At 45.1% G+C, this 19,474-nt stretch overlaps 1 protein-coding gene across 7 annotated transcripts in view; it reads left to right on the top strand.

The window, feature by feature from the left end:
- The window catches only part of ICAM5 (intercellular adhesion molecule 5), a 375,719-nt gene that overhangs the window by 272,709 nt on the left and 83,536 nt on the right, over positions 1-19,474 (top strand). For all 7 annotated transcript variants that reach the window (XM_069231795.1, XM_069231796.1, XM_069231797.1 and 4 more), the window contains one exon: positions 17,770-18,012. In XM_069231795.1, the coding sequence (XP_069087896.1) occupies positions 17,770-18,012 (243 nt within the window). The remainder of the gene's footprint in view (positions 1-17,769; positions 18,013-19,474) is intronic.

The raw sequence follows: 19,474 nt of genomic DNA, 5'->3' as shown, positions 1-19,474 counted from the left end.
GGTACAGTGGGCATGGAGGCCCCTCGTGGATCGGGCTTCGTGGACTCATGTGGCTGAGGTGTCCCCCCTTCCCTTCCCCCTGAGGTGCCTGTAGTTTTATCATCTGATGCCCCAGCAGTGTTCTCACCAATGGTATCTGGTCTCCTGTGTGGGCTTTGCCCACGTGTTTGTGCACATTGGCCCACGGACTATGGAACTTTGACAAAATGTGCAGGACTTATTGCCTATGTATATATTTTTCACTATGTTCATTCTTTATTTTGTATCTTTCATATTGCATATTTCTAATAACTTCAATAGAGCTATTATGTACATAAATTTTAAACTTCATTTTAATTATGTCTTTGCATTATTCCGGGAGGTTTCGGGGGTGTCACTCTGACTTGTTGCTCTGCATTGGGGTGTGGGTATTTGGGGTGGGGGGGTGGGTGTGTCGCGTATGTGTGTGCCCGTAACCTTTTCTCCTCCCCCTCCCATGTGTCGTAGGTGCAGTACTCACCGTTGTCGTCTGCGCCGGCGTTCATACTCGTGGTAGATGAGCAGGTAGACAATAGCTGGTATGATGTTTCATTCGGGTTCCATGCTGTCTTCCTTCCTCGTGGAGTGTGTATAGGTGAGCGTTTTCCCGTTCGTAGTCTGTTTCTGCCGTGTTTTTATCGGCGGGGCTCTCGCCCCGGAAAAGGTGGTGGATTGGTGAGTTGTGATAGGGTGGGCGGTACATTGTCTGCCGCCTGTCTGTTGGCGGTGACCGCCGCGCTGTTTGTCTGTCCCGCCGTGGCGGTCGGAGTGGCGGGCTGTGTTGGCGGTTCCTGCCAGGATCAGAATTCCATTTTTTGGACCGCCTGCCTGTTGGCGGGTTGGCCGCCGCTTTATCACCGACCGCCAGGGTTGGAATCACCCCCATAGTGTCTGATCTGTGCAGGCGGATTTACACTCCTGACTCTGGGGAGCCCCTACTCCACTCCCCAGGTGGTGCCCTAGCAGAAACGCTCATCTGCATCTGAAGCTCCTCACTCTTTCCTCTCAGCCTGGCACATGATGATAATGACTTTGGCGATGATGATGATGATGACGACAATGATGATGACTAGTCTTATAGAATGCTACTGATACCTAAAAAGCTTCCTGGAACTGAAGGCAGTCAACCTGCAGATGAAGAGTTAGTCCTGCTGGGATAGTTGCATTTGTAATTGTTTATTAAAATGGTGAGAGAAAAGGAAGAGCAGTGAAATCTTCTGGGCCAGGGAGGCACGGCCGGACCACTGAAGTGCCCGCAACAAACGAGAGACGGAACCTGGGAGCAGGAAGACCGAAGTTCTTAAAAATGTATGGGCCGGATAGGCGGCATTATTTAAATGAACCAATCAGCGGGGCCCTTGGGAATTGCCACCAGGGTTAAAAAGCTAGGGGCTCCAAGGGGTACTGAAGCCTTCACCTTTGGCCCACCCACCAACACTAGAAAAGTGAGCGTCGCAGACGTGAGGAAAGTGTGGGCTGAGGTGGAGACAGCACAGAGAGACAGCAGGGGGAGTGCATTAGCCAAAGGTGGAGCCACTCAAGCGAGGGCCCCTGGGATGCCCGACGGCAGGGGTATGAGGAGCAGGGCAATGGTCAGCAGGTGATCAGCAGAGGGTGGACACAGCACTTAAGGCCCGAGCTAGGCACAGGGGCTTCCCACAACAATTGGCAGCTAGGTGTAGCGCAGAAGGCGCCGGAAGTGCTAGATCCTTGCAAAAAATGGGGCTATTTGATCTGGGAGTATAGGGCCGCCTGGGTTCAGGCGGGAAGAGCTTGGTGGACAGCTTCATCCACCTGTCAAACTCATAGTGAGGCCCATAGTGTGCACAGAGTCCGGCGTTCCCCAGAGGCTCAACAGAGGCTAAAGTAGATAATACTAATGCTCTCTTTTGTGGTAGTGTGGTCAAGCAGTTAGGCTTATCAGAGAGCAGTGCAAAGCATTTGTTATGCACACACAGACAATAGAAGAAGCACACACTCAGTGACTTAACTCTAGACCGATGGTTTTTATTTAGCAAATATATATTTTCTTAATTTATTTTTAGAACCACAAGATTCAAGTTGCAAGTAAGTACTTCAATAGATTTGTATTTCACACATGTATCAACAGTACTTTGTTTTAAACTGATAAGGTATACAGTTTTTGAATTATTGGCAATAATCTGTTTTAAAAATGGACACTGCAATTTTCCGAAACAGTTCCTGGGGGGGAAGAAATGTTAATATGTTTGGAGGTAAGTACAACACTTACAGTTTCATTCTCCGGGTTTTAGAAAGTCCACCGGTTGGGGTTCACGTTAACCCCAAACACCCACCACCAGCAAAAGGGGGCCGGCCGGGTGCAGAGGTCAAAGATGAGCAAATTTAACGTGGGCTCACATGGAGACGGGGGTACTCGGAATCCGGTCTGCTTGCAGGTAATTACCCGCGGCTCGGATGGCAGACCAGGAGGGATTAGAGGAGCACTGGAGGGGCTGTTAGATGGCACCAAACACACACCCTCATCAGCACAGGTATGACCAGGTGCAGGGTGCAAACATGATGTTGGGTTTCCAATGCTGGTCTATGACGGGACCCTGGCGGTCCCTCAAAGGCTGCAAGTGAGGTCTGAGCTGGGTGTGTCGGGCACACCACTAGTTGGACAGGGAGGAGGGCCGCCTGCTGAACGTGGCTGCACCGGGTATCGGTTTCTCCAGGGCCTGCGGGCTGCGGGTGCAGTGTGTCTTTAATGCATCGGATATCTTCATCTGGAGCTCCGTGGTCAGGGGGGTCCTTAGGATTCCCTCTGCAGGCGTCGTTGTGGAGGGGTGGAGAGGTCAACCCAGGGTGGGCACTTGGGTGCAGAGTGGTCAGGGCTCACGCATTCGGAGTGAGGTGGGAGTCCTTAGTAGTTGTTTTTTCTTAGACAGGGCCGCTGTCCTCTGGAGTTCTTGGTCCTTTTGGGTGCAGGGCAGCCCTCTGGAGCTTGCCAAAGGTTGCTGGTCCCGCTGGATGTGTTGCTGTTATTTTGCTGGTTCTTTGAATCAGGAGACAGGCCGGTAGGGCTGGGGCCAAAGCAGTTGTCATCTTCCTTCTTCTCTGCTGGGGGTTTCAGATAAGCAGTCCTTCTTCTTCTTGTAGGTTGCAGGAATCTGGTGAGGTGGGTTCAGGGAAGCCCTAAATACACGATTTAGGGGTGTTACAGGGGTCAGAGGGCAGTAGCCAGTGGCTACTGTCCCTGAGGTTGGCTACACCCTTCCTGTGCCTTCTCCCTTTGGGGAGGGTGCACATTCCTATCCCTATTGGTCCCTGCCCTCCAAACCAAGATGGAGGATTCTGCAGGAAGGGGGTCACGTCAGCTCTGGACACCTTAGGGACGGTCCCAGCTGAAGTGGTCACTCCTCCTTGTTTTTCTTAAGTTTCCTGCCAAACTGGCTGGCAAAATGTTGGGCTTTGTCTGGAGGCGGGCATCTCCACTAGCTGGAGTGCCCTTGGGTACTGTAACACGAGGCTTCAGCCTTTGAGGCTCACTGCCAGGTGTCACATTTCTTACAGGGCAAGGTGTGAAGCACCTCCACCCAGAGCAGGTTTTGTTTCTGACCTCAGAGAGCACAAAGGCCCTCACTCCATGAGGTCAGAAACTTGTCTGCTAGTGGCAGGCTGGCACAGACCAGTCAGTCCTACACTAGAGGATTGGGTAAAATACAGAGGGCATCTCTAAGATGCCCTCTGTGTGCATTTTTAATAAATCCCATGCGTGCATCAGTGGGGGTTTATTGTGCTGAATTTGATACCAAACTTCCTAGTACTCAGTGAAGCCATTATGGAGCTGTGGAGTTCGAAATGTCAAACTCCCAGACCATATACTTAATATGGCCACACTGCACTTACAATGTCTAAGAATGGACTTAGATACTGTAGGGGCATATTGCTCATGCAGCTATGCCCTCACCTGTGGTATAGTTCACCCTGTCTTAGGGCTGTAAGGCCTGCTAGAGGGGTGACTTACCTGTGCCACAGGCAGTGTTTTGTGGGCATGGCACCCTGAGGGGGATGCCATGTGGACTTTGCCTTTTTCTCCCCACCAACACACACAACCTGCAATGGCAGGGTGCATGTATTAGGTGAGGGGTTTCTTAGGGTGTGTGGCACAACACATGCTGCAGCCCTTAGGGACACTCCCTGGTCACAGGGACTTTGGTACCACTGGTACCTTTTACAAGGGACTGTCAGCCAGAGGTGTGCCAATTGTGTAAAAAATGGTACATTTTTAGGGAAAGAACATGGTGCCCGTGCATGGTTAGAGGGATCCCAGCACACGCTCAGTCAATTCAGCATTAAAATCAGGCAAAAAGTGTGGGGGGGGGGTAACTGCAACAAGTGCCAGTTTCATACACCATTTTTGTGTGAATAAAACTGTGTTCGTTTTTTGCACCAGCAATGACTCGTGTGTTGTCATAAGGGAAGGATGGGCGCATGCCAAGTGGCCTGAGAATGCACAAGGACTCGCCAGCTATGGAGGTGTTATAAAATTCCTCCAGCATGCATCGGGCCTGCATCCTGCATAAGGAGGCTGTTGCCAGAAGTATCACCATGCTCCCCTATATTTGCCCCTTTATTTTAACTGGTTGGAGCACACATTATGGGGTTTAGATTCAGACAAAAGCCCCTTCACGGACCCATCCATTCTCCCATCGGCCATCCTTCTTGGTATGAAATCTCCTGCCCTTGGTTTCTAGCGAGGGGGCAGAAGGGAGGGAATGTGGACACCTGCCATCATACACCGTATCTTTTCTGGTTTTCTGACAAGTTCGTTAAGGCATGTTCCTGCAAGCCCTATTAACTTTTTGTTTTGTTTGCTTAATTTGTGATTGCTTTGTCGCTCAGACCAAGTCACCAAATCTTAGCCAAGTTCTGGCATCTCAATGAGAAATGCTAAAAAGGTAAAACACATCGGGGTTTGTTTGATCTGCCATTCTGCAGGATGTGGCCTACCAGTTCAGACTGACTGCCCTTTTAGCTCAGGAGCTAAGCTGATTTGCAAAAAAATGATCGACTAAGTGATTTTTATATGTTCTACCACCAAGGAACCTTTGTTAGACATCAACAAGTGCAAACCTTTAAAGACAAAAATGAACAAACTTAAAATAACAAGCATAATAAACTATCAGAGCACAGTTATTGTATAAATACTGTCCGTGTGGAAATATCTAAGAGGGCAGCACAAAACAACAACTGTAATCAGGAGTACAGGAACACTAACAAGCAGGTCCATATCTAGAGGTTTCACATTAGCTGATGGGAGGCTTCTGCAATTTCCACATCAATAACGAACCCTCAAGTTTTGTAACATGAACAATCTCAGAGGAGACAGAGAGCTCTTTCCTAGGAAAATAAAAAGTCGCTGGATCCCTTACCTAAAGACAGTAAAAATAGTGTTGAAAAAAGTGCATTACTTTTTTACATTGCTCCTATAACATAAGCAGATTTATATACACTTTCATATATAAATTGGTACATTACTATGACAATACAAGGATATATTTAAATGGAAAATTCAATTCGTAAGTGTAATCATCACTTAAAAATGAATTAACAAATTGGATACGTGACTGTCTATTGTATAGGGATGTTGACACAAACTCGTGAACTCCATGGAAATGTGAACATGTGACAGGCTTCCTGACAACTATCGCGGAGAACCCTACAAATGTTCCAGACCAGCCGACTGCTGGGACTTGAATATGTCACCTTTGGCCGTTGCAAGGGATACATAGGCCCAGATCTGCTACATAGTCATGCAGCACAATGCAGCAGCAAAAAATGCTGCGCTGTGTGAGAAGGAGAGAGCAGGAGTGCGCCATATTTACAGTCATATGGCTCTCTCTTCCCCTCTCCCTAGCGCCGGCGCTGATTTTAGCTGCTGTGCACCACGCACACACCTTTGCACTATAGTGCAAGGGTGTGTGTGTGTGAGTCTAGCATAGGTTTTGTACTGGACGTTAACCCTTCCAGTACAACATACTATGCTTAGGCACATTTTAACATTTTTCCTACTTTGTATGTTTGCTGCACAGTGCAGCGTGCATGCAAAGAAGGGAGAAATTAAAACAATTCTCCTTTTAACGCCTGCTTTTGTCCTGGGTTTATTTTTAGACCCAAAACCCTGACTACTATTTTTTGCAGATGGGTTTTACATCAAAAGACATTGGTGGTTGCATGGGAACGCCCATGTACCACCCTTGTAGCGCCCCCCTTGGTGCCAAGTTACTTTAAGGGTACTTTCCAGCACAAAAGAAGTTTTGCACTGGAAATTAAATAGGTAAAAAAAGATTTTGTGTTGATTTGCATCACAAACACGGTGTAAAACCTTAGTAAATATACACCACATAATTCATAAAAGAGCCCTTACTTCATAGCAGACATCCCTTTATGCAAATACTCTCTACCATGTGCATACACCGAACTCCTCTGTTGTTTACAGTCTTCTTTATACAGTTGCAAAATCACCAGGACAGTGTGCTTCCACATTACAATACATTTATCCTCAACTAATATAGATTGCATATAAACATTTAAGTTTGAAACTTGCAATAACTAAAGCCGCTAAATGTAACAGACTTCAAGATTTCAAGACTGACCATGGACAATTGGAACATTTAGTTACTCAGGCCCAGATTTAAGAGTGCCTAGCGCCATTCCAATGCAACTTTATCGTCATTTTTTTACACTAATGTGGCGTTGGAGTGGCGTTGGAAGGCCGGAAATGCTGCACCATATTTACAAAGTGGCACAATGCTTGCACTGGCACTTATTTTTGAGGGCCGGCACTTATTTTTCTGCCTCAAGCATTTACTGCGAGCAAAAGACACATATGGGAAAGACGGAGGAAGAGAAAAAACAAAAAGCGCCATAATGGGAGAAAGCGGAAAGCTGCAAGAGTGAGCTGAAGGGACAGGGAGTGGCTGTAAATGGATTGAAGAGGCCCAAGATGGCTTCAGGATTATGCTGCCTTAGTACTCCGCGTTTGCCCATTTAATTGCAGCAGCTGCGTGTTTAAGAGGAGGGCTTTGGGCACCAGCACGTTTATATTTACATATTTAGCACTGCCTAGGAAACATGAGGTTACCTGGGTGTTTTTCACACTGAATCTAGACACGTTTTCCAGACTTTTAGAGCATCAAGTTTAAATCACAAATTGGGTGTGAAAAGCCAATATTAAGTTCTGGTGCACCCATGAAGTTACACATTTCTTAACATTCACCATCTTCCAGCCACCATAGGCAGCATCCCTGTTCCAAACACCAAGGGCCTGATTTAGAGTTTGGCGGATGGGGTTACTCCATCACAAACATGACGGATTTCCCGTCCACCATGTTTCGATCTCATTATATCCTATCGGAATGGTAATACAGCGGGCAGGATATCTGCCACATTTGTGACGGAGTAACCCGACCGCCAACCTCAAAATCAGGCTCTAAGTCCTAATCGTAAACGTATTTCTGCAGAAATTCTTTATACATTTGGGTTTTCCACTGCTGTAAGTTCCATCTGCTGTCCTTAATTTCCAGAGATCCTGATTTTTTTAAAATTAGGATCTGCCCTTTTTGTTGACCAGTGGTACTTTTACACAACTCAGTTGAACTTTGATGCATAAAAAATCTTTGCAACTCAGGCTTGTTTGATCATGTCTTGCCGAAAGAAGACCTACCCAACTAATTTTGAACACATATGGTCAAGACAGGAAGCAGACACCGTTATAGCCATGTGGGAAGCATGCTCATAATCCTTCTTCGGAGGTATAACTGATCTGCTTATGCAGATTGGATGGGCTTTCATATAAATCATTGTATTCTGGAGTACTGGCTGAGGTTCCCAGTAAAGCTGTGGGGTACAAGAGACTGTAAAACTTGTTGCCAAAATCAGGCATTGGCAAGGAGGGCCTACATTATCAGACTTTGTAGGTTGCAATATAGGTAGGTATGAGTCATCGATTGAATTATATGAACAAGCTACGAGAAAGAATAGTGTTTTTTCCTTATGCTTTCTAGACAAGCCTGAATTTAGTGACACCCTCTGTCCAAGCTCTGTTACATGGGTGGAAGGGACCGATGCTACGTTCGCCTGTCAAGCCAGTGGAAATCCCACTCCCTATATTGAGTGCATCCAAGAAGGAGGAACTAAGACATTTACAAATTGGAATCACATCACAAGATACGATTATGGAACATACCAGTGTCATGCCGGCAACATACATGGCTTTGATGCGAAGAATGTGACAGTTACAGTTGAATGTAAGTTATGGTCTTACAAAAGTTTATTTAGGCATTAAAAATGGATTTGTAATGGAATGCTCCTTCAGTTGTATATTGGCAGTGGCTTAAAGTCTGACGAATAATGCAGCTCTGCTCCAGCTAATGGAATATTGTCTGTATTGAAGGGTGGGACAGTAAGATGAGTGAAATGCCTGATAAGATCCCTATTAATTACTCAAAATTGTTCTGGTTGCATTCCTTTCAATCATATTTTGCTTCTCTGTGCCTGTACAGAAAGGGGCCTACCACACGGAAAGCAGTCTCATATAAAGACATATGCATAATACTTGTAAATCACTAAGGCCCGTATTTATACTTTTTAGCGTCGCATTTGCGCCGCTTTTTGATGCAAAAACAGCGCAAACATACAAAATACAATTGTATTTTGTAAGTTTGCGCCGATTGTGCGTCAAAACACAACGCAAATGCAGCGCTAAAAAAGTATAAATACGGGCCTAACTGTTCTTTGGTGACAGCCAGAGTTTAATTTGTAAAAGCCTTAAGGCTGGTGCCCATAGCTCTGCTCAGAATCCCAAGGCCGACACTTTTATATGTCGGCACGCCATATACCAGGGCTGCATAATTCTGAATCCCTAATGCCTCTTGAATCCACTCCCAGACACTCCCTGCCCCTTTATCTCACTCTTGCAAGTTCCTGTTTTCTCTCTATGTGATGATGTTTCCTTCTTTCCCTTCCTCCGCATTCTACTTTACTCTTGGAAAATGTCTGATACAGAAAATTAATCGGCGGCCCCCAAAAATGAGTCGGTGGGCATCACTGGAAACCACCAGCTCACAATAAGCACTGTTGACAAATAATGAAACAAAATTCAAATGCTATGGGTAGGTTGACTTAAAAGGACCAGACTTCTCATCGGATCTGAACTAACTCATATACTTTCCATAATTGTAACACTATTGAATGTTGCTTGCTTGAGAGTAACTGAAGTGGCTAACATATCTGCCAACATTCCATGACCATAGAGGGTAGGACTTTGCAAGTTCCAATCATGCTAATTAGCAAAATTATGACATCATATGACGTTCAACCTGACAATGACATCACAAGAAATGACATCATATGATGTCATCTACATCAGATCACAGCTGGTCAGTGTGGACTTTGATACAGAGTACATCCCTATCAAAGGGCTCAAGGCTACATTGGTTCTTTATTTATGGACCAACGTGGTCTCCAGCTTTCTGCTTGCATTTTCCCAGTGCCTTTGCACCAATTTGTTTTGAGCCAGCCGCTATTTTCTGCCTTCTTGTTACTCTAAAACCTTGTATGTTGGCCAGCTTCACCGTCTCAGTGGCAGCATCACTGTCATTATCTGCCTATGCCATTAAGAGAGAGGAGGAGCTAGAGATGAGGAGCTAGAGAAAGAAGGAAGAAAAGAAGACACAAAGGTACAAAGGAAAAAAGAGTGTGAAACATGGTGATTTGTAGAGAGAAAGTGAAGAAAGAGGGAGAAGAATGAAAAGGAAAGGAAAGGAAAAGAAAAGAAGGATATGATAATGTGGAGATTAAGGCCCATATTTATACTTTTTAGCGCTGAATTTGAGCCGCTTTTGATGCAAAAATGGGGCAAACTTACAAAATACAATTGTATTTTGTAAGTTTGCACCTTTTTTGCGTCACAAAGTGGCACAAATGCAGTGCTAAAAAAGTATAATTATGGGCCTAAGAGTCACAAAGGGTGGGTCAGAAGGGAGGAGGGTGAAAGGGAAGATCACCCTAGATGGAGAGAGGCAGTTAAGGATGGGAGAAAGACAGGCCAAACTTAAACAGAAAGAAGGGGTAAAGAGACCCATGTAAGGAAAGAAATGAGTGTGAGCTTAAACTAAAAGTCACATACAAGCCAGCATGGGGTTCTCCAAGTGCCTCTTCACCTACACCTCTGCTGCCCTTGGGACAGCAACTCATAAAGCAGGATGTCATCACACCAGTGCAGACCTGAAACCGGACAAATACTTTATGCATAGTACAGACATTTACAGAACTATAATCTATACACCGCAAGCTTCTCTGTAGTGAAGAAGATGCAGTGGCACCAGTGCCCAAGGGTGAGGGGGGCTTCGCAACTCTGAAATATTTCAGTCCTTTACCATACTGACATGGTCTAGTGGGACCATTTTCCTTCCTTCTATTAGGGCCCATTTCAGCCATGCTTCACCACCGCATCCCCGCAGCCGTGAAGAGCTCACCTGCTTCTGAAGCTCCTCTCTCTTTTCTGTCCACCAAGTACATGACGATGATGTTGATGAAGATAGCCTGATAGGTGAACTAAAGGACTTTGAAAATGACGCGCTTATTGATAAGTACAGTCTAACTAGGTGGGAAGGGATGCTAGCATGGGGTGGGAGAGTGACAAAGGGATTTATGAAGCCCAGAAGGGCTCCAGCCACAGACTTATCCCTTGGAGCTTATAGAGACTGTGTTGTGATGATGAATGGTCAGGTCAAAAATGTTAGTGTCTTTAAAGAAATGAATATATATATATTTTTAAAATGCGTCCCACTTTCCTTTAAGAAAAATGGCCGACATAAAAAAAAAAAATTACTGCTGGTCAGTGCTAAAGAGCATTCTCTCTTCTAGACTTGTTATGATTGACTTACACCTGATTGACACATTTAATTTACCTCTAAGTCCCTTAGACAGTGGTATCCCTTATATACCCAGGGCCTGTAAATTAAATTCTACTAGTGGGCCTGCAGTGCAGCTGGTGCCACCCATGAAAGCAGCTTTTCAAACATGTGTCAGGCCTGCCACCGCAGGGCCTGCATGTGCAGTTTACTGCCACAGAGACCTGACATCTTAATTTACTTACCCTGCCCTGAACTCCCATTTTACTACATATAGGTCACCCCTAAGGTAGGCCCTAGCTAGCCCTCTGGGCAGGGTGCTGTATTTGTAAAAGGTAGGACATATGTTTTTATGTAGTACATGTCCTAGTAGTGAAAAACAGCCTATTTAGTTTCTCACTACTGTGAGCACTGCTCATCTCATAGGAATACATTGGAAACGCCCTTACATATGTCTAAGTGGTATTGTCTGGTCTATCAGAGGTGAAATAGGCATGTTTGGTATGGTTGAAGTGGTAGTGAGAAATGCTGCTTACTGTTGATGGTTGATTTTTTATTACCATTGTAGAAATGCCACTTTTAGAAAGTGGGCATTTCTCTGTGCTTATAACTTTGTTGCGTTTGCAGCTTGAGTCCAATCAACGTCTGGGGCAGAGTGACAGCTGGGCTTTGTGCATACTTTTCATACAGCCTGTACACAGGGAGGATGGAGGTGTAACACAAGTACATCTGCATACTGAATGGTCTTCCTGGGCTGGGAGAGGTAGAGGCGGGGCACACCTTCATCTGTAAAGGCTGTGCCCTGGCCTCACACAAAGGGCTCATTTATCCCCTACTGATGTCTGGAGCCAGTGCTGGAGAAGAAAGGGGACATTCCTGGAACTGATTAGTGCTGGTCGGAACCTCCTATCCCCCTTTGAGGAGGCTGTGAAAAATGAGTATAAGTACAAAGGGTTGTTCCCCATGTTAGTAGACACTGCGTGAACACTGATACCAGATGCTGCTGGAGGGTGCTGTTATGCTGCAGGGAACCGCCATTGGACTGACCTGTTGTTGTGCTGGCCTGTGGCCTGCTGGTTTGCAAGAAAGGACCCTGATGTGATGGCCTGCGGCATGATCTCTGCCTGGTGTTCTACAGTTGTCTCTAGGGGCTGGGTGGTGTGCCCCCTGCCCCCCTGTATTCTACTTTTAAGTGCAAAGTGAGCGCTGTGGCCAAAAGAGAAGTGCCTGGTGGGCACTGCAAGAGTCTGCCTTCAGTTGCTGGAATTCTCTTGCGGTCCCAGGAGGGGCTGAGGTGACCAGGTGGAGTCAGCGTAATGAGTGCTCCCCCCATATACTACACAGCGTGTGTTCTTTACTCCCCTCTGGTGCCCAGAGCAGGTGGAGCAGTTTTTACAACAGTGGGGATAAAGCAGGCACCTCCTTCAGTGACAGCAGCCTGCAGGCAGTGACACGATTCTTGAAGGATCGAGCACAACTTGCCGGGTGCAGGCACCTTGTGGTGGTGGGCACGGGCCAAGAAATTCCCCTAGTGTGGTGGAGACCCCCGTGAATGTCCCCATTCGATGGCAAGTGCCGGTAGGATCTCATGCACAGCTGGGCAGGAGCACCCCGCCCCTCGAGGACCAGCCTTGCACAGGTTGCTGGGCCTGTTCCCTGACTCTTTCTACCTGCATGCAAGAGCCACACAGGATCCAGGAAAGCCATCAGCAACATGGAGAGGGAGGCTGCAGGGGTGTTCTGATGGCAGGGAGGACGGCAGCAGGCCTCCCCATGTGAGTCTGCAGTGGCCTTTCCTTGCTCTGCGTGGGGGACCTAGCAAGGTCTCCCTGCCAACGTGGGAGGTGTGTTTGCACCCGCCACCTACTCTTACAGCACATCTTTCTGAGGGGGCGATTCACACATATCCTGCAGAAGGAGGCCCAAGGCCTGGCGAGCCCCTCAGTGGCCGTATTCCCTAGAGTAGGCGTGAAGTAGTATCTGCGCCCCAAGGAATTCACCGCACTCCCTTCTATGAGTGGGCAGAGGGCCCAGTACTGAAGACTAGGGGATGACTTACTGGATCGTATGGAATAAAAGCACATGAGTGCTGTGTCTCATGATGAGGCTGTTGATCTGTATATGGTGATGTTCTTGGTGATGGCTGGATATTCTGATTTCGCAATGAGATATTGTGCCTTCAGGGTTAAAACTGTACTTCAGGACCTGATGTAATATTGCATCATTTTTGCTTCGTCAGGGTAATAAGAATTTATATCAGGACCGGCCTAGAGTACACTTGAAGAGAAATGTTTTGTCACATATGCCACATGGAGATGTTTTATAATACCTGTGCTTGTTCCCTTTCATTGGCATGCATGATAATTTTTTTATAAGCTGTATGTTATTGGGAAATGTTTCTCTTCTACGTGCATTCTTGATGATGTCTTGGCATTTATGATAATGTGTTTACTATGGCGTGCATTAATGCTAATAATGATGACCTGACTACTGCTTGTGTTGCAGAACAGTATTAACCCATGTGTTCATCTGACTACTGCTTGCTTTCGCAGAATACTAGGAACCTGTGTGATGTTCTGACAACTGCTTGTGTAGCAGGGTATTACTAATACATGTCTTATATGGTATAATGATATATGTGCAATACCGTTTATTTTTATATATTTTGTTGTAATGTTTCCTTTGTGGTGTATTTATTGTGTCACATTTGCTGTGTGTGTTATGCAAACGCTTTACACATTGCCTGTGGGATAAGCCTGACTGCTCATGCCAAGCTACTAAGGGCGATGAGCAGGGGTTATCTTGTGTGTGTTGCTTCCTCACCCTTACTAGAGTGGTGGCCCTGCCTGGCTGAGGTACCTACCCTAGCCAACCAGGAACACCATTTCAAACAATACCACTTCATTTTGTGCAGTAAAAGCACCAAACCTAATATACATATGCATAATGGAATACCGCACAAGATATTAAGAAATTGAGCTTGATATTGTAGGCACACCATTTACCTTTTGTTTCTATATCTACATTGTATTACATTGCCCATGCCACTTATCTATGTGAACAGTTCCATTTCATAATGCCTTATAGTCCCCTGGACATGTAACTTTATCCAGATCTTAGAGCTTATCACAACAAGCAAGTAATCCTTATCTCATTCCTGTTCTGCATTTCTTCACTGTTAACACAGTTCATGCAAATCCTGGCACTAGAATGTTGGGGGACCAGGCAAAGATTACATTATGAGTACCAGCAACAGTTTATGGGAAACTATCACAAATATTTAGGGCCGTATTTATACTTTTTTAGCGCCGCATTTGCGTCATTTTTTGACGTAAAAGTGGCGCAAACTTACAACATACAATTGTAGGCCCATATTTATACTTTTTGACGCTAAACTGCGCTAACGCAGTGTAGCGTCAAAAAATTTAGCGCCGTCTAACGCCATTCTGAAGCGCCATGCGGGCGCCGTATTTATGGAATGGCGTTAGCCGGCACTAGCAGACCGGCGCTGCCTGGTGTGCGTGGAAAAAAACCACGTAGACCAGGCAGCGCCGGCGTAGGGGGAAAATGGCGTTAGGGCGTCTTAAAATGGGGCAAGTCAGGTTGAGGCAAAAAAATCGCCTCAACCCGATTTGCGCCATTTTTTTCGACGCCCAGACGCCATTTAAATGACTCCTGTCTTAGTAAAGACAGGAGTCATGCCCCCTTGCCCAATGGCCATGCCCAGGGGACTTATGTCCCCTGGGCATGGTCATTGGGCATAGTGGCATGTAGGGGGGCACAAATAAGGCCCCCCTATGCCACCAAAAAAAATAAAAAAAAATAAAAAATTATACTTACCTGAACTTACCTGAATGTCCCTGGGATGGGTCCCTCCATCCTTGGGTGTCCTCCTGGGGTGGGCAAGGGTGGCAGGGGGGGTCCCTGGGGGCAGGGGAGGGCACCTGTGGGCTCATTTTGAGCCCACAGGCCCCTTAACGCCTACCCTGACCCAGGCGTTAAAAAGTGGCGCAAATGCGGGGTTTTTTGCCCCGCCCACTCCCGGGCGTGATTTTTGCCCGGGAGTATAAATACGACGCATTTGCGTCGCCGTCATTTTTTTAGACGGGAACGCCTTCCTTGCATCTCATTAACGCAAGGAAGGCGTTCACGCAAAAAAATTACGCTATTTGCCCATACTTTGGCGCTAGACGCGTCTAACGCCAAAGTATAAATATGGCGTTAGTTTTGCGCCGAATTTGCGTCGAAAAAAACGACGCTAATTCGGCGCAAACGGAGTATAAATACGGGCCCTATTTTGTAAGTTTGCGCCGCATTTTCGTCAAAAAGCGGCGCAAATGCGGCGCTAAAAACGTATAAATACGGCCCTTAGCCTGTTAGTTGTGCCTCTATCCCCTCCCCCAATGGAATCAAGTATTGTTTGTTTCAGATCAAATAATGTTAAATGTATTTACTTTTCTTCACATACAAAACTTTGTAGTTCTATGTAAATATTCAATTACAAGTGAGCATCACTACACTTTGGAATATGAGGATAAATGTAAAGGGCAACCATAGAAAGATATTTTTTCTTGTAAATCTGTTTTTGGAATTAGAACTCGACAACTTTTCTACACTTCTGTCAATAGTCTCTTGTACACTAGACGACCTGAAGTTCTAATCTCACACATCAAATCATACCACATAGTTTTCTACATTTCGTTTTCCTAAACTTCAGAAAGCTCAGGGCTAAAATAGCCAGAGCAAGACGTGTCGGCTGTTCAATGTATGTGAAGTTACATTGTTGACAAACTTGCCCCATTTTCTTTGTGACTGTAAAGAAACAGTTAAAGTAAAGCACAGAGATTATGTGCCACTCTGATTTTAATAAGGATAGCTCTCTAGATTAATGACTTTGTCATGCTAAAAATCACTGGAATTAAATTCTACGTAGAATAAGTAACGTTTATTTAAATCAATGAAAGAGTTTCCATCCATTACTTTTTAGTTGTCTATATTGTATAAAGGGCACGTGTACACACATTACTATACTGTAACATATTATAACACTATTATAATAAATCCACGTCTAGAATGAGAGGATCAAACCAGGAATGATGATTAACAAATGGATGCTCTAAAAATGCATGCGATTGCTATTGACAGTCAAGTGTTGACCGATTGTCTGGAGGCAATGTATTGCTTATAACAGCATTTCCCAAACTGTGGTGCAAAAGCTGATTTTGGTGGGTCATAAAAGTCCAAACAATAAAAAAAATGCTTTTAAATTATGTGTTTATCTTATCACATTTGGTGTGCTTCAAAGTCTGAGGTCAAATGACGGGCTATTTCTTCTGCTGCTTATGTTTTAACATTGGGGCTGGTTTTTACAAACTCCTCCCACTTTGCCTTCAGAATAAGAAAAGTAAAAGTTATGTGGCAATCTTGATGGGTTACAGGCAGTGTCAAAAGAAAGGCTTTCCTTTTTTGTTACATACAAAAAATGTAAATACTTGTAAATTAACTTTACACATTCAGCAGTTAAGAAAGCAAAAAAGAAGCACACCTTTTGCAATTCTGAAGTGTGATGGAAACAAAGATTTTAATAGGATCAGAATAAATCACAACACTTTACTTGGCGGTGCACAAATAATAAATATTCACTGAATCCAGGTTTCTACCCATTATCATTTGTTTGCAATATTGTTTCATCAGTAATAATATATGCCTGTACATTTTTTGTGAATATTTCAATGGAAACTGTGCTATCTTTATACAATAATAATGAGCTACTAAACAAATCTTTAGTTACATTAAAAAACATATCCTGCCTCATGTTCATTAATACTAGGTGGATCAGGAACTTTTGTTTTTCTAAAACGTGGGTTGTGGTTCTAAAGGTTTGACTGCTCAGTTGCATCTGTGTTTTATCTGCTCTGTGCCCTATATTCTCCTGCTATGCTTTGAAGAGGTCCTGTTTGCATGTCGTTTCAGCAGACTGATAGAAATTATCGAAGCACATTATGTGAGAGTGCTAAATACCATATTAACATAGTGCTACAGTGACTACACCATAATCAAGAAACCATACTGACTACTTCTTTGTTTTCAACTTGGATAGTAATAATGAGGAACACATAAACAAGAACACTATAATGCTGAAAATATGTCTTCAGCTCTAACTCTATCCCTAATCCTACTTAATACACCGGTCCCAGCCCTAACAATAACCCTGACACCTACTCTAAACCTATCCCTTACTCTAACCCTAGTCCAATACTTTATGGTGACTCTAAGAATGACTGTGACCATAAACCCATCCCTTCCCTTGATTGCATCCCATACACTTTTTCTAGTCCTTACCATGACCCTAATCATATTCCTAACCCTAAACCTATTCCTTACCATAGCTCATCCTCTAAATCTAAAACTTACTCTTGCTGCCTTTCGCTTACCCTAAATTTATAAATAATCTTAACATGAAGTCTAACCCTAACGCTCACACTGACCTTCTTTTCTAATCCCACCTCCAGCCCTAAACTCTACCGGTTATGAACCCTTACCCTACATCTGAACTCAACTCACCTTCTTTTTTTTATCAATGCTGCAATGTTTTTAAGAAGGTTGAAAAATTACATTGACTTAACGTTCTTTAATTTTTCTTCATTATTGCTGTCAACATATCCTTTCTTCATATTTTATTTGTGGTTATTGTATTTCTTAATAATGGTTTCTTTATTTTCACACACTGCCATTGAAACTCATTCATGAGCCACTCCCTGGTTAGTCTATAACACATTATACAGAAGGAATCCAGTAGCCCATGGTCCTCTATGTTCCTTTAACTTTGGGCCCAGTGAAAAAAATAACTTTCATTTTATTGCTTTTGTAGATGGACCTGAATTTACTGATGTCCTCTGTCCCAGTTCTCAGATGTGGGTCGAGGGGGACCAGGACATATTCACCTGCAATGCAGATGGAAATCCAGCTCCAGTTGTGAAATGCTTTGTAGATGATAGACCTGACGTGCAGGGCCATGGACCTGGAATCACAAGACCCCATTCTGGCCTATATCAGTGTAAAGCCAGCAACTTGCATGGCATTGCTTTGAAGAATGTTACTGTGGTCACTCAATGTAAGTCAGGTTTCTTTATTGTTTCACTTATATGCCATGTATCGTGGGGTCCAAGTAGGTTAATGAGGGGTGGATTAATGTTGGGCTTCAGTACTTCCTCTCAAGGTACATTTACACAAAGTAGAATAAGTGCAGTTTTAATATGTAGTCAATGGTTATTTAGAAAATCAAGGATGGAACCGGCCTTCATACACTGACACTGTACAACAGCATCATGAATGTATTTTAAAAGACATTGGGGGTCATTTTGACTTTGGCGGGCGGCGGAGGCTGCCCGCCAAAGTCCCGCCGGCAGAATACCGCTGCACGGTCAAAAGACTGCCACGGTAATTCTGAGTTTCCCGCTGGGCTGGCGGGCGACTGCCAGAAGGCCACCCGCCAGCCCAGCGGGAAACCCCCTTCCATGAGGATGCCGGCTCCGAATGGAGCCGGCGGAGTGGAAGGGGTGCGACGGGTGCAGTTGCACCCGTCGCGATTTTCAGTGTCTGCGTGGCAGACACTGAAAATCTTGGTGGGGCCCTGTTAGGGGGCCCCTGCAGTGCCCATGCCATTGGCATGGGCACTGCAGGGGCCCCCAGGGGCCCCACAACACCCGTTACTGCCAACCTGGTTCTGGCGGTCAAAACTGCCCGAACAAGGCTGGCGGTAAGGGGGTCGGAATCCCCATGGCGGCGCTGCTTGCAGCGCCGCCATGAAGGATTCCCTTGGGCAGCGGGAAACCAGCGGTACACCGCCGGTTTCCCGTATCTGACCGCGGCTGTACCGCCGCGGTCAGAATGCCATGGGAGCACCGCCAGCCTCTTGGCGGTGCTCCCGCGGTCGTTGGCCCGCCAGGGTCAGAATGACCCCCATTGTCCTTAGAATGAAATTCAAGTTTGCTCAGAAAACTGAAAATCTTGATTACAGTGCTCCATCAATAGAGGAGGGCTATGAAAAGGTGGAGGAGAACACAAGAATTGGGGTGAAGGGTCAGTATGCTGGCAAATTGTCAACTGTTGTAAGTGCATCTTACAATTGTGCACCATTCCCCCAAACATACACTTATACCAGTTCTGTGAATCAGCACATTCAACTTAGAATTTCAAATGGATTTTTCAAACCTAAGTAACATTATTGAACAAAATGTGTGCTCTGGGCACTCAGAGAAAGGCTGTTACAACCCATGGAAATTCCAATGTAGGGAAAGAGTCAGGTTAATGATCCTTTGGGGCCTAAGGGAATCCAACATCTTTGAAATGTCTGCAGTTCCCCCGTCTTCCTTTGCACAATAAACAACCTATAGGAAAAGCAGCATTAGTGTAGCTGCCAGAAGCACTACAAAACATAATCATTTGTAAAAGACTCTACTTTCTTTTAGCAGAGTCCATTTTCTTTTTGTATGATTGAAATATTACTTCCTCAGATGCTGCTTCTCAATATCTTTAATAAGCTCACTCCACATTCAAACTTAATCTGCTTTGAA

The sequence above is a fragment of the Pleurodeles waltl genome, chromosome 4_2 (assembly GCF_031143425.1).
Source record: "Pleurodeles waltl isolate 20211129_DDA chromosome 4_2, aPleWal1.hap1.20221129, whole genome shotgun sequence".
Taxonomy (NCBI): Eukaryota; Metazoa; Chordata; class Amphibia; order Caudata; family Salamandridae; genus Pleurodeles; species Pleurodeles waltl.
Note: the sequence above shows the minus strand (reverse complement) of the source record. Positions and strands in the feature narration are given on the sequence as shown.